The sequence below is a fragment of the Castanea sativa genome, chromosome 1 (assembly GCF_040712315.1).
Source record: "Castanea sativa cultivar Marrone di Chiusa Pesio chromosome 1, ASM4071231v1".
NCBI classification, from domain to species: Eukaryota; Viridiplantae; Streptophyta; class Magnoliopsida; order Fagales; family Fagaceae; genus Castanea; species Castanea sativa.
Window position 1 is genome coordinate 5,519,202 of NC_134013.1, and position 18,614 is coordinate 5,537,815.

At 34.2% G+C, this 18,614-nt stretch overlaps 3 protein-coding genes across 5 annotated transcripts; all 3 read left to right on the forward strand.

Moving 5' to 3' along the window:
• Positions 1 to 240: 240 nt before the first annotated feature.
• On the forward strand, positions 241 to 1,410 carry LOC142636862 (uncharacterized). Its single transcript, XM_075811181.1, has 2 exons — positions 241 to 628; positions 1,361 to 1,410. Exons 1-2 carry the CDS (start codon positions 241 to 243, stop codon positions 1,408 to 1,410), a joined length of 438 nt encoding a protein of 145 aa, XP_075667296.1.
• A 4,925-nt stretch (positions 1,411 to 6,335) lies between these two features.
• Positions 6,336 to 12,694, forward strand: LOC142621993 (uncharacterized). Its single transcript, XM_075795394.1, has 7 exons — positions 6,336 to 6,662; positions 7,273 to 7,361; positions 7,453 to 7,591; positions 11,318 to 11,416; positions 11,567 to 11,689; positions 11,848 to 12,110; positions 12,223 to 12,694. Exons 1-7 carry the CDS (start codon positions 6,518 to 6,520, stop codon positions 12,331 to 12,333), a joined length of 969 nt encoding a protein of 322 aa, XP_075651509.1. The 5' UTR covers positions 6,336 to 6,517; the 3' UTR covers positions 12,334 to 12,694.
• A 2,123-nt stretch (positions 12,695 to 14,817) lies between these two features.
• On the forward strand, positions 14,818 to 18,114 carry LOC142640525 (uncharacterized). 3 transcript variants are annotated; one of them, XM_075814668.1, is made up of 2 exons: positions 14,818 to 14,954; positions 17,515 to 18,114. In XM_075814668.1, the coding sequence occupies exon 2, from the start codon at positions 17,554 to 17,556 to the stop codon at positions 18,100 to 18,102; it is 549 nt and encodes a 182-aa protein (XP_075670783.1). In that variant the 5' UTR covers positions 14,818 to 14,954; positions 17,515 to 17,553; the 3' UTR covers positions 18,103 to 18,114. The 3 variants fall into 3 exon arrangements, with proteins under 3 accessions (XP_075670783.1, XP_075670775.1, XP_075670791.1); XM_075814660.1 differs by lacking the exon at positions 14,818 to 14,954 and adding an exon at positions 15,789 to 16,268; XM_075814676.1 differs by lacking the exon at positions 14,818 to 14,954 and adding an exon at positions 15,789 to 16,268 and having other exon boundaries at positions 17,521 to 18,114.
• Positions 18,115 to 18,614: the final 500 nt, after the last annotated feature.

Genomic DNA, 18,614 nt, shown 5'->3' on the forward strand with positions numbered 1-18,614 from the left:
AATAGGACCGCAGAGTTTGCCGTTTGAGGATTCTCATTAAATCTACTAATAAATTTATTTTTATTTTTCAAATTTAAATCACATGCACCCATGACTATATAGTAGAATTATATTTTCCTCCTCAAAATTAATATGAAAATAATCTCTTTACATAAGTTCTTAAAGGCACTTTACATCCCTGACCATGGTTTCCTCCATGTTTAACTTGGACAAAAACCCTCCTATGCTTGGAAAAGTATAATGTCTGCACAGGACATTGATAAAACCGGACATAAATGGCGGGTGGGTGATGGCACTTTGATACAGATTTGGAGAGATAAATGGTTCCCAAAGCCTTCTACATTCCAAGTCATCTCTCATCAAAACACTCTGTCTGCTACTGCAACTGTTTCGGAGCTTATCGATGAAGTCACAAGAGAGTGGAAAATCGACCTGGTCAAATGTGTCTTCCTCCCTAATGATGCTCAAGCCATACTCGACATCCCACGTAGCAATAGATGCACCAAAGACTGCATGATACAGGCTTACACACCTAAGGGCACTTTCACTGTAATCAGCGCCTACAAAGTTGCCTTATCTCTAATCCCGTCAAAGACAATGGAGGGAGCCTCAAATACCAACAACCAAGGTCAGTTCTGGAAAAAAATATGGAGCCTCAATGTCCCGAACAAGTTGAAAACCTTTACATAGAGAGCGAGCCGTAATATTCTCCCTACCAAGTCGAACCTCTACTCTCGCCAAGTGCTAGACGATCCCACATGCAAAGCATGCAGATTGGTGTCTAAAACTAGCGGACATCTCTTTTGGGAATGCACATACGCACGTGATGTGTGGGATGCCACGGGTATCCCCTTTGACAATAAAGGTGTACACTACAGGGACTTCATTGACATTCTATGGTATCTCATTTTCATGCAACAAGTTGGCCAGGATGTGCTTGAGCTAGTCGTCATTGTTGCATGGGGTATATGGTAAACCGAAACAAAGCACAACATGGCTTTCCGAGACAGTCCACCAACGAGATCTTACACAAGGCTCGCACCATTCTTGAGGATTTCCAGGCAGCCTACTTCAGCACCCTCAATTCATGAGCCCACTAGATGCTTGTTGGATCCCACCCTCATACTCGTGGTTCAAGATCAACATCGACACAACACTCTTCAAGGGTCTCGAAACAGTGGGCATCAATTCTGTCATCCATGACCATGAGGGAGTAGTCATTGCCGCCTACACCTACCTCTGGGTCCCTTGGAAGCGAAAGCAAAAGCCTTGGACGTGGTGGTCTCGTTTGCATGGGATGTAGGCGTACGTGACGTGATTTTTGAGACTGACTCCAACATGGTTTTCACTATTCTATCAGGCTCCACCACACCACCAGCTGCAAGACGTCATGGAAGGTATTCAGCTTAAGTTGCATGATTTTAGACGCTCTTAAGTTCAACACGTGCGACGGCAAGGCAACAAACCGACACATGCTTTAGCACAACATGCCAAGGGTATTCAGAGCTTTGTAACTTGGATAAAGGAATGTCCATTTTTGATTGAATCTTTGGTGTTTCATGATGCTGTGTACTTATCCTCTTCATAATAAAAGTTGCAGTATTTCTCAAAAAAAAAAAAAAGAGTTCTTAGAGGCATTTTTTAATAATATATATATATATATATATATTTTTTTTTTTTAATTCACATAAATCTAAACCTCTAGCTAAGACCTTGTAACTTAATTGACATCATTCATAAATTCAAATCCTCCCACAATAGCTATTGAATATAAAAATAATAATAATAATTCTAACCTTCAGATATTTAAAATCCATTTTTAAATAAAAGTATAACAAGTTTAAGATGTTAAAACTTTAACCCTTATTTTTTAAATAAAAAATGGTTGACAAACAAACACTTCTTCACCTATTATCACCCATCTATCTTTTAATTATAAAAATATACAAGTAATTTTTTTTTAAAAGAAATATTAATGATACAACATTTTTCACATCATTTTTTATAATGCAAGTTTTTTGGTCAATGCCCAAAGCATATTTATCAAACACACTCATGGTATATAACAAACTAATGAACTATACAAAATAATAAATTCAATTTTTTTTTTTTTTGTTTAGTATCATAATTTTCTATTTATTCATTTCTTTTTGTGTACAGAAAATTTGTGGTGAGTTTGATTTTACTGAATGCTTAGAAATTTTTTTGTTCAAAATAAAAGAAAAGGTAGAAGAAACAAGAAAAGAAAATAGAGTGTGTTGTTTAAATTTAAAAAATTATAAGAGATGAGGAGGAAAACAGTGCATTTATTTAAATTTCAAAATGGATGAGAGATAAAGAAATTGTAAATTGCTGAGAACATGGGTTTAGTGGGAGGTTTTAAATTGTGAGCTTTCATTTTATGAATTTGCTCCCCTTAGTTAAAAGCCTATAAGTGAGCTAAGAAGGGATATTTTGGGATATCCAAGGGGGTGTTTGGTAGATTAATTCTAACACATCATTTCACATTTTAAACAACATTACATAGAGTTTCACACACTATTTTACCCACACGTATATCAAAAACACTCAAACAATATAACTCAAACTCTTCTTCCAAACACCCCCTACTATTTAGAGTTAACGGCTTAAATAGCTTGAAAGCCCCTTAAATAGTAGTGAAAATATAGATTACTACAATATCACTGGCGATTTCTCATCTATAGAATTCTCTCGTGCATCATAATTATGCAAATCACAATCATGCAATGCGTTTGTTTGTAAATTTTTCCATGGAAAAAGGCAAAACATATTATCATATTGTTGGCTTACTTGATTTGGATTTTTTTTCAAAGTCAATGATGCACTTGGATAATAATGTTTGGGTATGTGGATATGGACTAAGGTGATTAAAATCCAAATATATTGTTCATATAATTTAAATAAGTTAAGGATTTGAATTTGGACTCTGAACTCGCTGAGGACTAAATGTAACTCGTAAAACCTATGTCATGTTGTCGTGTACATGGATTGTATCAAACATTGATACCCCTAAATTTGGTCAAATTCACAAAGGATCTTAAAACTTGAAATTATTGGATTTAAAATAACATTTAATCCTACATAGAATCTCAAATTATTTCAATATTTTAAAAAATTGATGATTTCAAATCCCCCTTTGTTTCAAACTTATCAAAAAAAAATATAATAAAAATTAATTTATTAAAAATATAAATTCAAGTATCCAAATCCAACCTTTGGTTTTTATCTTTGAGAACTAGCTTCTCATGCATCCATTTGTTGATTTGTTCAATATAAAATATGTTTCTTATCATTGCATTGACCCTAAGGCCTCATTTGGGAGGAGTGAATGGAATGAAATGGAAATGAATGAAAAAAATAATTTTAGAATATACTTCCCTTCTCTTATTTGGGAGTTTTAATGAAGGGAATGAATTTTCATTCCCTTATTTGGGAGTTTAAGTGGGAGAGAATGGAATAGGTAGGAGGGAACACTCGATCCTCTCTATTCTCTTAAAACCTCAAAATTTTCATCGAAATTGAGAGGAATGAGAGGGAATGAAATTAGATTTAATGAATTTTTTACTAAAACTTCCAAAATATCCTTATATATTCAACTATTTATTTTAAAATATGGGTCTAATTGTAATATTGTCATAAAATGATTCCATTCCATTCCATTCCCTTCATGTTACTCCCAAACAAGATTACTTACATTCCATTCATTTTCATTCTTTTCCATTCTTTTATTTTAAAACATCCAATCAAGGTTACTTAATTTCATTACCTTTTTTTTTTCATTCCTCCTCCTTACTTAAATACATTATATTTTATTCAATTCATTTCCATTCCCTTATGATCATTGTATTCCATTCCATTCTCTTATGAAATTCCAAACGAAGCCTAACTCTAAAAAAAGAGGAGATAAAAATTAATTCTCAGAAAATACATTTGAAAAAATTCAAACCAATTGTTAGACGAGGGGGAAGGAGAAGATGTTATGTTTCACCAAGAATTGTGAATTTATTGGTGGTTATTACCTTTCAGGTGATTAGATAGGATAAGAATTTGGATGCCATTCTTTCATGTTCAACTTCAAAATGACGCTTGCATTAATTATAAGGAAAACTGATTGATCGCGTTATCATTCAATTAATTTATTATTAAGTATTTAATATTTTGCCACTTGTCAAAATAGTTTTTTTTTTTTTTTTTGAGAAAGAGCCAAATAGTAAAGTTGTAATTCTTTTTTTGATACAAGATAAAAATTATCTTCTAACCTAATCTAAGTGTATATGTGTGTGAAGCTCCCTTCTAGAGACTTAAATCTCGGCCCTTACCCCTTACACCCCAAGCACTTATACTTGTATTTCTAAACATGCAAATTAACTTGCACCTTAATCACATTGCTTTAAATACATAAATATAATTAGTATTTCATTTTGGTGGGATATGTACAATTAGTATATATATAATTTTGGTTGGAGTATTGTAATCCAGTGAAATATGATTGAACAGACCCAACTAGAACTGCTCAACATCAAGCCAAATTGGCCTCACGCTACTATTTCCGATGATTCACGATTTGCAAATCAATGTTTTTTTAATAAATATCAATGTTAAGAGGTGAAATAGTCAATTTTGGTCCTAGAATTTTGACAAATATTTGTACCACATTGTCTATTAGGGGTCTTCATAATTGGACACTATTTCGTGTTTTATTAAGGATTAAACAAAAGCCTCTCCTCCTGCCTTATTGTCAAATTTTCATTATTATTAGCTCTCTCTCTCTCTCTCTCTCTCTCTCTCTCTCTCATACATGTTTCAATGAGGTTCGCATGCCCTAGATTGAGGACCTCTCAACATAGCCCAGCCCTCCATGCGGACCAATCGATTGAGGACCTCTCTCACCTACTTCACCACTTCATGCTTAGGATCTGATCGACAAGATAACTAAATTTTTTTAAAGGGTTTTGATTTTTAGACTTTGTGTTGTCAACATATGTTTGTCTCGCTTACAAAAACAAACAATGATGTCGTATGAATGTTGATCCATGCAATGCAATGACATTCAATTTTTAAGGAAGTCGATCCACGTCGATGTGGCCCAAAAACTTCTCTCAAAAGAGATTGTACATTTGTACTAAACATTGTACACTCTAATTTTTTTTATTTTTTTTTACTGGGCATTGTACACTCTAATTGATACAACTTCAACAACGCATAATTAATAAAGGCTTTTGTTAATGGTTACATGACTTACATTTATGCATTGTTAAGGAATAATTTAATAAGGATTTTGCTAATGTGTGCCTTTAGGGCACACAATAATTAATTATTTTTTGAAAAAATTTCACAGGAATTGAAAAAGTATTGACTGCTTTTTTAATTCTCGAAAAAATATTTTCAAAAATAAATATTTTAATGTATGCTCTTAGGACACACATTAACCAGACTATTTAATAATAGGCTGCATTGTATTGGAAAGCAACAAGAACCATTAAACACATATACTATTTTGACTTTTAACTCATGTGTGACTCCCCAAAAAAGCTGATTAATTTCAATTAAAAAAAATTAACTTTAACCAATGTCTTTAGACACTTAATAATATAACCCATAAATAAATTCATTATTTATTTTAACCCATTTGTTAATGGGTGCGTTTGTACATTCCAAACATTCCTTAATGAAGAATTTAATATGCTGCATTGTATTATAAAAAGACTAAACGATCATAATATAAAGTATAATCTTAATTAATAACTAAAGTCACTCGTTAGTTAGACCCTATATTTAATTGTGAAAAAAATCCACTTCATACCAATAATATCTTCATTAATGTGCACAACTAGACTGCAATAGGGGCATTAATTGCAAGATGTTTATAGATCCAATAAGGTGGAATAAGTAATCATTCGGCTAAAATCATGACCCCTTTTAACAACCAAATGACAGCCTTTTACCTCGTGATGATACATAGATACTTACTACAATAACACAATCGATTAAACAACAAGCAATAAAAACGAATATCAATTACACACGTTTCATCTTGATAAGCAAAACAAGCAAAGTAAAAGAAAAAGCCCAAAAACTCAAGGTTACTTTTTAGCACAGCACAACCACCACCACCTACAATCACGGGAATCACAGATGATTATCTGTGATTATCAGTGGTATTAGCAGAAGTTAACAAAAAAGTGCATGCACTTAAATTATGGTTTAAGTTTAAGAACACAATATTTTGTTTTTTAAGGAAAAAAAGAAAAAGAAAAAGAAAAAGAAAAGCACAATAGGAAAAACAAGGACCAAAAAAAGACACTTTTTTAGAGCACAAGCAATGCGCGTGGGTTGTCAAAGAAAGCAACTTCTAATTCCTGCGATCTAATCTGAAAACTGATCCAGTAGTTGATAGAAGAGGGAAAAGAATCTGAGACTATCTGTGTGCAAATTTCTAGAGAGAGAGAGAGAGATGGTGGGATGAGAGTAAAGAAGAAAGGAGAGAGAGAGGGACATGGCGGAAGGAAGATTAAGGAGGGGGTGTTCGTACAAGAAAACCACTTGGGTTGTTTGCTCTATTAACATTGTAATCGCACTTTATGTTCTTCGTTCTCTATATTCTTCTCTGTACATCTACTCCGGTAACGTTTCTAGAAACAGTAAGTCTCTTTTTTTTTTTTTTTTTCTCAATCCAATTCCATCTCTTGAGCTTGTTTCTATGGCTTTTGGAATACCCACTTGATAGTTTTGTAACTTATGTTGATGTGTTGAGATTCCCAGTTCCAATTTTTGTTTTTGTTCAAGGCTGGTAATTCAAGGATTATTCTTTTTTTGGTTAGAAATTTCAGTTCCAATAGAGTTTGGGGATTTTGTGAGAAACCCAGTCCCAATTTTCTTTATGTTCAATGCTGGTTTAAGAAAAAGATCAAATTTTGGGAATCCCACTTGATAGTTTGGGGGATTTTGTGAGAAACCCAGTTCCGATTTTCGTTTATGTTCAATGCTGGTGTGATAAAAGGATCAATTTTTAGAATACGCTTGGTAGATTTTGTGGGAAACCCAGTTCCAATTTTCATTTATGTTCAATGAACGTTATGATTTTTTTTTCATTGTTCAAAATTTCAGTTCCAATTCAAATTGAGTTTGGGAGTTTTGTGAGAAGTCCAGTTGCAGTTTTCCTTTATGTTCAATGCTGGTTTAATCTGTTCAAAAAAAAAAAAAAAATGCTGGTTTAAAAAATGATAAATTTTTTTTAATAAACATTTTCAGTTGTTAAATATACCCCGGACCAGATGAGGAAAATGGAAGAATCGATTCGGATTCGGAGAGCATCGGAACCCTTGGAGCTTGTTAAATTGGTAAGATCCATTTTTTCACATAGATGTAACTATTTGTGTATTAGTGTCTTTGCTTTGAAATTTGAAACTCAAATTTTTATGGGGCCAAAAGGTGAAGGTAATTAAGGAGGAGATTTCTAGAGTAGAAGACGTGGTTCAATTGCCAGGTCCTTTGAAGCAGAAGATCACAGATGAGATTTTGGTGAGGTTGAAAAGCTTGAATGGGAGTGCCAACATTACTCAACAGCAAGGTGGGTGCACCTTAATTTCACTGAAATTTTGGTTGGTAGTCATAAAGGATTCATTTACATTGCTGAAGCATTTTATTGGTGATGTTATAAATTGTGGTTATATGTGCTTTTTTGAAGCAATAAATATCTTGAGGTGTGAGTAATGCGGTTATATTTTGAGGTGTGAGTAATGCGGTTGTCCAATGCTTTAGTATTCAGATTAAATCCTAAACTCATTTCCTTGTGGGCTTTTGTTGTTTGGTTTTTCCTGAGATATTATGTTGTGCTGGCATATATGATCATGCTTTGCTACCGGTCCACATCTCTTCCCAGTGGTTTCTATGGAGTTACAGAATCATGAGAAATGACACATTAATTGTATCTCTAAAAAACCTTTTTGACTGTATAAATTTCTATTGTCATTCTGTAGGCGCACCTGAAATTAGAAATAAATGGTAATTAAATAATAAGTACATGATCCAAATTCTTACCCTCGTAGATTGAGGGCATTTAGGGTCTTGTTGCTGAACATTTTTGTCATTAATCATCTAAGACAATAAGTAGCCCTTCATTTGCTGAATTCCTGGGAGCTATTCGTGCTTATTCATAGGCTGTTGACAAAATCAGATTATTCTTTCTTTTCTGGGCTTAATATGATCACTTTACTTAGTAGTTGATGGTGTCATGTCTAAAATTTGTAATTTTGTAATTAATTAGATGAGTTGGGATGTGGTGGATAATGTGCATTACTTACATTCTTTAATTCTTCTCCTCCTTTCTCTTCTTGCAGTAACTTGTATTTTGTCTCTCCAGATTTCATAACAACCCAGATTAATTAACGGTGGGAATTTTTTATGGGGGTACATAAGGGAGGGATTTAGGTGTGAAAGGAATTGCTGTTGGTTTATAATTTCTCTTTCTCTATTCTGAAACAATTCAGTATTGTGTTCTGGAATTTGAGGATAAATTGTAAGTGTATAAGATAAGGTTGTGTTGATGCCACTTGGGAAGTTGGAGAAAAAGGGAGGAGGAAAGTCTGTGAAAATGCTTTGTCGATTCCATTAGGAATTAGTATATTACTGATACTATTTAAGTTGTCTTGTTTTCTATGGCCCAATGAGCTCATTCATAGATAGATAAATTATTTTCTTCAATGTCCTCAGGGGCTTTACCCCAATACTGACCCACATGTTTTACCATCCGGTACAGTTACATGGTATAATTCTAAGGATGATATGCTAGAAACGAATTTGTAAGTAATTGCAATACGGGTTGAAGATTGTATTCTACTTGTATTTTGTCTGAGATCAGTTAAGCCAGGTGTAGTAAAATTCACTTTTATTCTTAAATGTAAGCATAAGTGCAACTTAATTATCATTCAATACAGCAAAAGTTGGTCTCATTTCGGTAATGGAGGCTTCACATTCGGGTTCAAGTTTTACCTATCTCCACCACCACTAATTCTTGCAATCCCCTTGGGCACCAGCTCTCTGCCTTTACTGCTGTCTCATCTATCGTGGCCTTTGCTATTGCTACTATCTTTATCTGTACCTCCACAGCTACAACCAAGTCTGCAACTCATGATGCCATTGTTGTTGCTACCATCAATCTTAACGCTATAATGCCAGTTGTAATTATCACCATAAATCCATCAAGACATTGCTGCTAATATGGACGACACTGTTACCACATCCTTGAGACTACCATTGCTCCTACTCCAGTATTTATATTTCCGATGCTATTACCACCAGCAACTGCACTATCACCAAGTTCTATTGTCATATTGTTACTGCCACTACTGTCACACCATTGCCATTTCCTTAGGAGCCCCATTTATGTTGCTGCCACTTCATGACCTGCAGTGGCGGTTCCATGGAGTCTGATAGTAAGTTTATCTTTTGACAAGTGGCTTTAATAACCAGCCTCAGAATTTCTTTCTTCTCTGTCATTGATAAAAGCAATTTCCGTTGACAATTATGAATTTTAATGGGAAATCACTGCCCTTTAGGAATGGAATGGAACATCATTGATTGGTTAGATTGTTGAATGAATGGTATAAACTGACAAAATAATGGATTGACTGCAAAAGAAAGAAGCAAGTGAGATTAGCTGCTGAAATGCAATTTGGTTTCATTTTGTTTCAATGAAAGTTTCTGATGTGATTTTATTTTGATCCCTTTCTGAATTTACTTTGCTTGAGTACCTCTAACCCAAACAGCGTATAAAATTATGGTCAAATGTTCCTTTTTGAAGCGTGATTGATCTATGAAAAATTCAATGTGATGTTGCACCTGTCAAACATGGCGTTTATTAGTTTTCTGCTTACTGGCTCTAAACTTTATGTGCGAGTGTAAACATCACAACATTAGATTTTCCTAGTGTAAACATTATATTTTCTTAGTGAAATTTAGTGCATGATATGCAAATGCGAGAGTGAAATGAACTTGGGACTGGGTTCTGGTGTATAATTGCACCAAACAAGAAGGAACTTGTGATTCAGAGCAACAATTTGTGGAACAATGCAACTGGTTCCTCTTATTCCTAATGATTTTTCTTTGTATAGGTGTTGTGTGGGTCATATGGATAAAGGAGAATCAATGTTCAAAATTTGTATGTAAAAGTGGGATTGTTTTAATGAGATAATTTGTGGTGCAATGTCTAGTGCTCTCTCTTTTAAATTGGTCCAATATGAAATTTGTTCTGGTGGCTGGTCCTACCTTTCCGGTCACAAGTGCTGGTGACTCACAACTACTGTTGGTGGATGTCACCATCTCATGGAAAATCCACGTTCAAAAGCTTATACGTTTCTATGTAAGTGTGAGGTTGTTTAATTGCATATTTAGTGGTATAGTGTTAAGTGCCCTCTTTTTTAAATTGGCCCAATATAAAATTTGCTCTAGTGGCTGGTGCTCCCTTTCCAGTCACCGCTGCTGTTTTCTGTTGATAGACGTCATCAACTCATGGAGACCAGGGAGCCTTTCAGTACTTAATTTTTTAACGTCCATTAATGTTGCACTATGATGCCAGAAAAAGCTGAAAAAAGGAAAAAAGAAAAGTATATTGCTAAAGCAACTGGAACTTTTTTTTCCTCCTCTGTTTCGTCCAGCAATGCCACTGGATTGAAAAAGCCAGTAGTATGTAATAACTTCATGATAATATGATAATAATTTGTATTGTATTAAATAATTTAAATTGTATAATTTATATCCAGTATATTTTTCATCATTATATGAGGCAATCACGTGATTTTCTAATGATTCAAAGGAAACCCTGGGCGTGAAAATTCAAAAGAATGCTAAATGTAGTCATAAAAAGCGTCAAAGCTAATGTTTCTTATGATTAAGTGTGAAAATCACCTGTATGTTACCTTTATATCACAGCATTTGCAGTTAAACAATGAAGTTCAGACCTGCATAGGGAACCCTACTTTTACCAAATTATAACTACATTGCTTCCCCCTCTATCTCAATAACTTTTTCCCCCAAGAGTGCACCGTTTTGATCCCTTGTAAAACTATAACCTAAGGAACATACAGATTTTTACATTTACCAAAGGGTGGTCCTACTTTCTCTTGGAAGAACTTTGTAGCTGCTGGTAATGTAGATAACCAAAATTCATTATGTAATAAGCTAAATAATATGTTTCTTAAATTCCTCAGAGTTCTGTGATGATTAATTATTTGAGTCTGTCTATTATTGGCTCATTCTTGCTATTTATCTTGTCAATATTGTTTTTTTAAATAAACAGAAGCAGTTGAAAGTTGGCGGAGGGAAAAACTAGAAGAAGCTAAGCAGTTAACCCTTAACAAAGGGACTTTGAATCCAACCATCCAATATGAGGAAGCGGGTATTGTCTTTGCTTTCAAAGGCTGTATTCTTTGGTATTTGATTCTATTTGTATGGAAAAAACATTAAAAGATCCCCCATGCTTGAGCCTTTAAACACTGGTAAATCATTGTTTGACTGATGGTTAATAGTCTGCACTGCTTTTTCATAGGGATGATAGTAAGAGCCTTGGAGTCTGATTGGGCAGTGCTATCTGAAGGAATTGGCCTTTGGATACCTGGTGAAGTTATTAACAAGGAGCATGATGATAAACCTGAGGGTGTAGAAGATTTAGGTAATTTATTCTGTTCCTCTCAATCCCCCCATTCCCTCTCTCACACACCAAAAAAACCCAGTTTTCATTGTATGCTAGATTTAAGAAGTGTATTGTACACATTTTTTGTCGGGTGGAGATCTATAATATCATTCACAAAGGTATACTTTCTTCTCCAGAGGATCAAATTTTACCTGGCAGGCCAATACCAACGGAATGCCATGCTGAACTTCATACAGATTATGATGGTGCAGCTGTTAGATGGGGCCTTACCCACCATAAAGAAAGTGCAGCTGACTGCTGTCAAGCCTGCTTGGACCATGCTAAACGTGCCAAGCCAGGTGAAAAGAAATGTAACATTTGGGTTTATTGCCCATCTGAGGCTGGTTGTCATTCTCCAGATATCTATCAACATAAACATCAAGAGTGCTGGCTCAAATCTGTGAGTATTGGGCTATTTCTTTGTTATTTTGGCACTTATTTGCTCAGTGATATTGAGTTTCTTCCTGATTCAGTCTAGTCTAATATTCTTGTTTGTACTTATCAAAACGCAGGCGGAAAAGCCCAGACTGAATTTTAAGGACAAGTATCCTGACTCATATAGAAATTCACACCCAAATGCACCCTTTGTTGTACCATGGGTTTCTGGTGTCATCACTGCCTGATTGGATTGACCAACATTATTTGGCTGACATGGTATGAAATGCGAGCTGCAGCTTAACTTTGTTGTGTTACTATAACATACACGCAAGAAGCTATCCGCTCCTTATTTGTTGTATTTGCGGAACAAAAGAGGAAATAGGGAGAAGAGATGAGGGCAGTGTGGGTGGAGATGGTATAGTCTCATTTTTGTTTCATCAGTCAATTTTGTAACAATTGAGTGTGTTCGTCTTCTGGTGCTAAAGGCAAGGTGACATCAGTTAGACGGTGAAAAACGCTTGCTTTGTGGATTCCATTGATCTGCAAAATGATTCATTGTAGTTGGAATGTGAAGTAATCTATGGAAATAATTTACCTTCATGGGCATGTGAATATCTAGTCAGTGTTTAATGCTGTTTCTCTGTGTGTGACTCACAAGAGTAATCACTTGCTACATAGTACAGGCTATTGAATCAAAGATAGGTAAGCCACTGTAGTATACAAATATCAGATGAGGACTGTCGGCTGCAATTCAAGTGTGTTTGGCTGGCTTTTCTTCTGGGAGTTGGTTTGCTTAAATATGAGGTTGTTATGATAAAAACTACATGAACTTACCTAAATTATATAGATGAAAAGTCTTTAGACCAAAAAGTAAAATGATTTAAGTATTTAGCAGAATTTAATTAGGTGCATATACAGAGCAATATGATAATAATCATTTACGAAGTTTAGTATTAAAAAAAAAAAGAATAATGTTAGAAATACAAACTATTTTATAAATTTTTTTATAAATTGCTGATGTGGTAAGTGATAATTGGTAAATAAAAAAGTAATATTGATAGTGGATCTAGATAAAACCAATAAGAAGTTGGTCACATTAACATGTTGTAAAATAGTTTGTGCATGTAGCATTACTCTTAAAAAAAAAAAAAACATTTAGGGTGGTCTAAATCTGTTGTTTACAAAGAAAGCAAGTTATTAAGGTTATTGCCTTATTATTGTTACATGAAAAAAAAAAAAAAGGAGAGTTAAAATGCTGAAATCCATAAATAGGACCATCCTAAAAGGTTGGGTGAAATGGGTGCATAATGTTTTTGACTTTTTGGAATCACTTGGCTTTCATATACATACCTATTTGGCTATTTTGGAATCAAATGTCTTGGTAAATAATAAAAGCTAAAACAATGTCTATTTTACATAAGGAAAAAGTTAACGAATGTCTTAAGGGCAATGATTTAGAAAATATTTTTTTAGACACTTTTTAAGGGAAAAGAAAAAAGTAATTAAAATTTGAAGTTATTAAGCAAAAAATTAATTGTGAATATAAAGTGTTGTTTATCAAGCAAAAAAAAAAAAAAGTTTGTACTTATAGCATTACTAAAATAAATAAAAATAAAAATTAGAGTGGTCTAAATCTGGTGTTTACAAAGAAAGCAAGTTATTAAGGTTATTGCCTAATTATTGTTACATGAAAAAAAAAAAAAAAAAGAAGAGTTAAAATGCTAAAGTCCATAAATAGGACCAACCTAAAAGGTTGGGTGAAATGGGTGCATAATGTTTTTGACTTTTTGGAATCACCTAGGTTTTCATATAGGTATTTGGCTATTTTGGAATCACAATAATGTCTTGGTAAATAATAAAAGCTAAAACAATGTCTATTTTACCTAAGGAAAAAGTTAACAGATGTTCTAAGGACATTGGTTTAGAAAATATTTTTATAAACTTTTAAGGGAAAAGAAAAAAGTAATTAAAATTTTATGTTATTAAACAAAAAAAAATTTTAATTGTGAATATAAAATGTTGTTTATTAAGCCAAAAAAAAAACTCATAATGATCCTCTAGGAGACTAGGTGTAAATTAGATTTATTGTTTACAAAGTTATTAAGTTTGATAAAATTGAAATATTATTGTCAATTGTGTACATCATAATAATTTATCAAACAATCAACTTTAATATGAAAATCCAATATTTTATTAGACATGATAAAATAGCCTCAATCGGACCACTAGACTCAACTTAAACCCCTTTTTTTTTTTTCGTTTCTTTAAGAATCAACCCAACTCGAACCTATGGCTTGGTTTGTTAGTTTAAAAATAAATAAATAAATATTGGATTATTTTTAAAGTTATCATGAACTGTGTTGAATTAGAGAATTTTCAATCAATCCACCTTGTTAGATTGGATTAAAAAAAACACCTTTAACATAACCAAAACCAATCCATTAACACACCCAAATATACCCACATTTTCCAATCAAAAAAATATACCCACATCTAAATATTTTATCAAACTCTTTTCGTAACTCTTTTTAATTTCTAGTCCCTCAAGTTTCGAGTATGTTTTTCTCTTAACCGTTAGCGTTATAGCCAAGAACAATAAAATGACTTCTTCTTTTTTTTTTTGTGGTTAACTGACGTGGCAAACAAACTGACCCGCTCCAAATTCAAATCTTAATCCCAACCCGGTTCCAAATCAAATTGCAATCTGATTTTGGATTCACAAACGCACAAGAGAGAGAGAGAGAGAGAGTGCGTGAACGGACCCTAGCCCTAGCCGCCGCGACGCCGCCATCCTCCGCTGGAGACGGTGGCCTCCTGCCTCACGCCGCTCGTACAGCCTCGCCGTTCCTTCCTCGTCCCCTCTCAGGTATTACACTTTTCCCCTCTGGTTGTGCAACCCAGTTATATATATATATATATATATATATATATATATATATATATATATATATATAGTTTGTACCCTGTAGGCCTAATCTGCTATTGATTTTTTTTAGGATGCTACTTGTGCTAGGATCTATATGAGAATTTAAATTATGCAATGGTTAGAAATCTTGAGTCTTGGAATATTTTTGTTATGTGGAAATCTTTGAAAAGAGGAAATGGGGTTTTAGGATTAGAAAGAAAGTATGTTGCCTTTCAATGACACTGTATAATAGGCAAAAGCTTAGGTACAGATTTTAGATGTGGTGTTGTAAAACAAAGTGGTTTATTGATCAATACTCAATACTACCGCATGGTTGAATTTAATTGGGAACTTAATGGCCTGTTTGGAAGTTTAGAGAGGGAGGAGAGTAGAAGAGAGTAGTGGAGATGAGAGTAGAGGGGAATGGTTACCCTTCACCTTGTTTGGATATTTTTAAAATTAGTAAGGAGGAAAGAAGTAATTAATCCTTCGTTTTGTTTGGATATTTTAAAAAATAAGATACAAATGAGATGAAATGATTTAAATAGACAAATTTACCCCTATTTAAAAATAGACTTACAACATTTGTCTATGAATTTTTTTTTGAGAAAATATTGGTATTAATTTGTTAAATTAAATAATTATTTAATCAACATTCTCGTTACATCAAATACCACTAACTAATAAAATAATAAAACTACTATTAATTATTATAAAATAATTTTTATTACCTTAAAAAAAATTATAATAAAAATAAATAAACCTTCATAAATTTCTACACTTTCCTCACATTTCCCATCAATCAAACATAAAGCTAGCTCCACCTCAGTCTATCATATGACATCCAAAAAGTAAAGTTGAATTCAAAATTTTCTGAGCAACCAAACAAAGACCAAGAGAGAGAGATTGAGACCTCCGGACCAATCCTTCTCGGTAATTCAACATCTCCGGCTTCCAAAACCCTAGCACCACCAGCTGAATCCTCGCGAGCAATCGAATTCGGCGCCAAATCGAGCTTGACGGCTTCGCGAACAGGCTCCTTAAGGCGCAGTGGAATTAGAGTGAGGAGCTCCGAAAACGATCCCATCGTCATCGTTTCTACTCTTTAGATTGAGATCGATCGGACTGTGGAGAGACGGTGGCGCAGGCGACGGTTGGTGAGGCTGCGAAGCAGAGGATAACGACGACGAAGAAGCAAAAGGTCTGAGCACGTCCGTGTACAGATCTCCGAACTCGCCGTCATCTTCCATGAGAGAGAGAGAGAGAGAGAGAGAGGTGCGTTTCTTTCTTCTTCTCTTTCTAGAGAGAGAAATAGAAAAAGGGTTGTTTAGCTTCAGTGTTGAAATAGTGAGATTATTTATTTATTTTTCATTCAAACTTAAATTTTCTCGGGAAACAAACAAAGGTTATTTATATAATCTATTTGTAATTTTGTTAATTTAGAAAGGATAAATTAGAGATTTTATTTGGTCAATAATGTATGTATTTTACTCTCCCTCCAAATCTCTCCAATTTAGAGGAATTAAAAATGAGGAGTTAGAGCAGGGTAATTGAATCACTCTCCCTTCCTTTACTCTACTCCCCTCCTTTTTTGAACTCCCAAACAGGCTATAAATGTACAATGGTATCGAAAGAACTGTATCTATGTTTTGCTCTTGCGTAATTGGTGTGTTTTCGATGTTGCCCTTTGCATAAGTTTGGGGTATCTATTGTATTAGATATTGAGAGAAGTTGTGGATTGCAACTTTTATGAACTTTGCTGATTTAAGCTGCGTGGATCATTATGTTAAAAGACCCTTGTTTACATCTATGTGACTAGATTAATTAAGTTACTTGTATAAGGATCAGTTGAAGCCTTTATCTGGGACCACTTTGCATGCAAGTGGCTGCTTCAGTGATGAGACTTGAGAGTATTTAAACAAAGGAGGAGGATGAATTGTACAAAAATGATAGAAAAGTCTTGTAAATAATCATCATACCAGCAGTAATAGTAATGAAGTGTAGCTTAAAATGGCATCTCCTCTCTTTGTAAGAACAAGGTGTAGGTGAGTGTAGGTTCAAAATCCACTGGGTGCGTGTGTAATTATCGATAAAATTTTAATCATTATGCCTGCAGTTGGGTAGTAACATCTTTCTTAACTGTGTAAACCAGAATATTTCACCCAATGTTATGTTAGGCTTATGGCTTTCAGTCTTGGTTGTACAAAATTACCATGCTTTATGATCAATAAGTTGGACTTTGTGGTACTCTCGTATAGAAGATACTATGGTTGATAGCTGAAGCCCCTCATTAAACTGAAGTGGTTGGGGAAATAATTGAAAACCTTGCTAAGGCAAAACTCCCTGAATTTCAGAAGATTCCCATTTCCCAAGCTTGTATGGAATTTCTTTTGGCCACTGAGTAGTGCATAAATTTCTGAATTCAGCTACTCTTATTAGTGCTTGATATAGAAACCATTTGCTATTGCTATGCTTCTTATATCACAAATAAATATAATTTAATAAAATCTTTTCATTGCAGTTGCAGTGAAAGATATCTGATAGCAAGCAAGTTCCAACCATGCTTCTTGGTGAGAACTCCATTCTGGAAACTCACTACGATGTTCTATCTGTGAAGGAGGATGCAAGCTATGAAGAAATTCGCACAAGCTATCGATCTGCCATCCTAAATTACCATCCTGATAAATTACAGAAGAAATCTGAGACAGCCAGTCCTGACCATGAGTTAAGGGAAAGATTTTTGAAGGTACAGAGAGCTTGGGAAATCCTCAGCAATTCGAACTCACGAGCTATTTATGATAGTGAGTTGCGAGCTTCAAGACAGGATACTGTAGTTGCAGATGATATCAGCTTGGAGGATATGACAGTTGAAGATACTGGTGAAGCGATGGAGCTCTTTTACCAATGTCAATGTGGTGATTACTTCTTTGTTGATTCCCTGGAATTGGGTAAAATGGGATATTCATTGTTGAGAGATGGGAATAAGATTTTATTACAGACACTGGATGCTTCACCGGCATCAGTGATTCTTCCTTGTGGGTCTTGTTCTTTGAAAGTTCGTGCATTGATCAATTCAGATATTATTCTTTCAGTTGATGATCATCTATGATAGTTATTGTCATTGGCACTTTGTTTGATTGTGTAGTGCTTGATATCCATGTCATAATTTCCTTCAATGTCTTCTAGGCAATCAGTTGGAGGGTAAGATACACTAAAATTGCCACTGTATGCTGTTAAGAAGACAATGAAAATTTTCCAGAATCTTGACATTATTTTCTGGACATGGTTGTTGTCTTGTTGACATGATAGAGTATGTTATTGGCCAAGAGCCTTGTAACCTAACCGGTTGGCACCTAACCGGTTGGCACTTAACGGCGTCTTCAACAGTGACATCAAGAGTTCAAAATAAAAAGAGAGTATGTTATTGTTATTTACTTATGCACATAATGTATACCATCAGTTATACATGTGCATATACCTGTAAGATCCGCTTGTTGACATTTTTTCCCCCACTGAACTATTATTTGGTGATGCTGTTATTTTTTGGTTAATCTACAAGGCCCAAAAATGCAGCCTTAGAAGTATACGTTTTTTGCAGTTCAGTTAGACTAAATTGGCTAA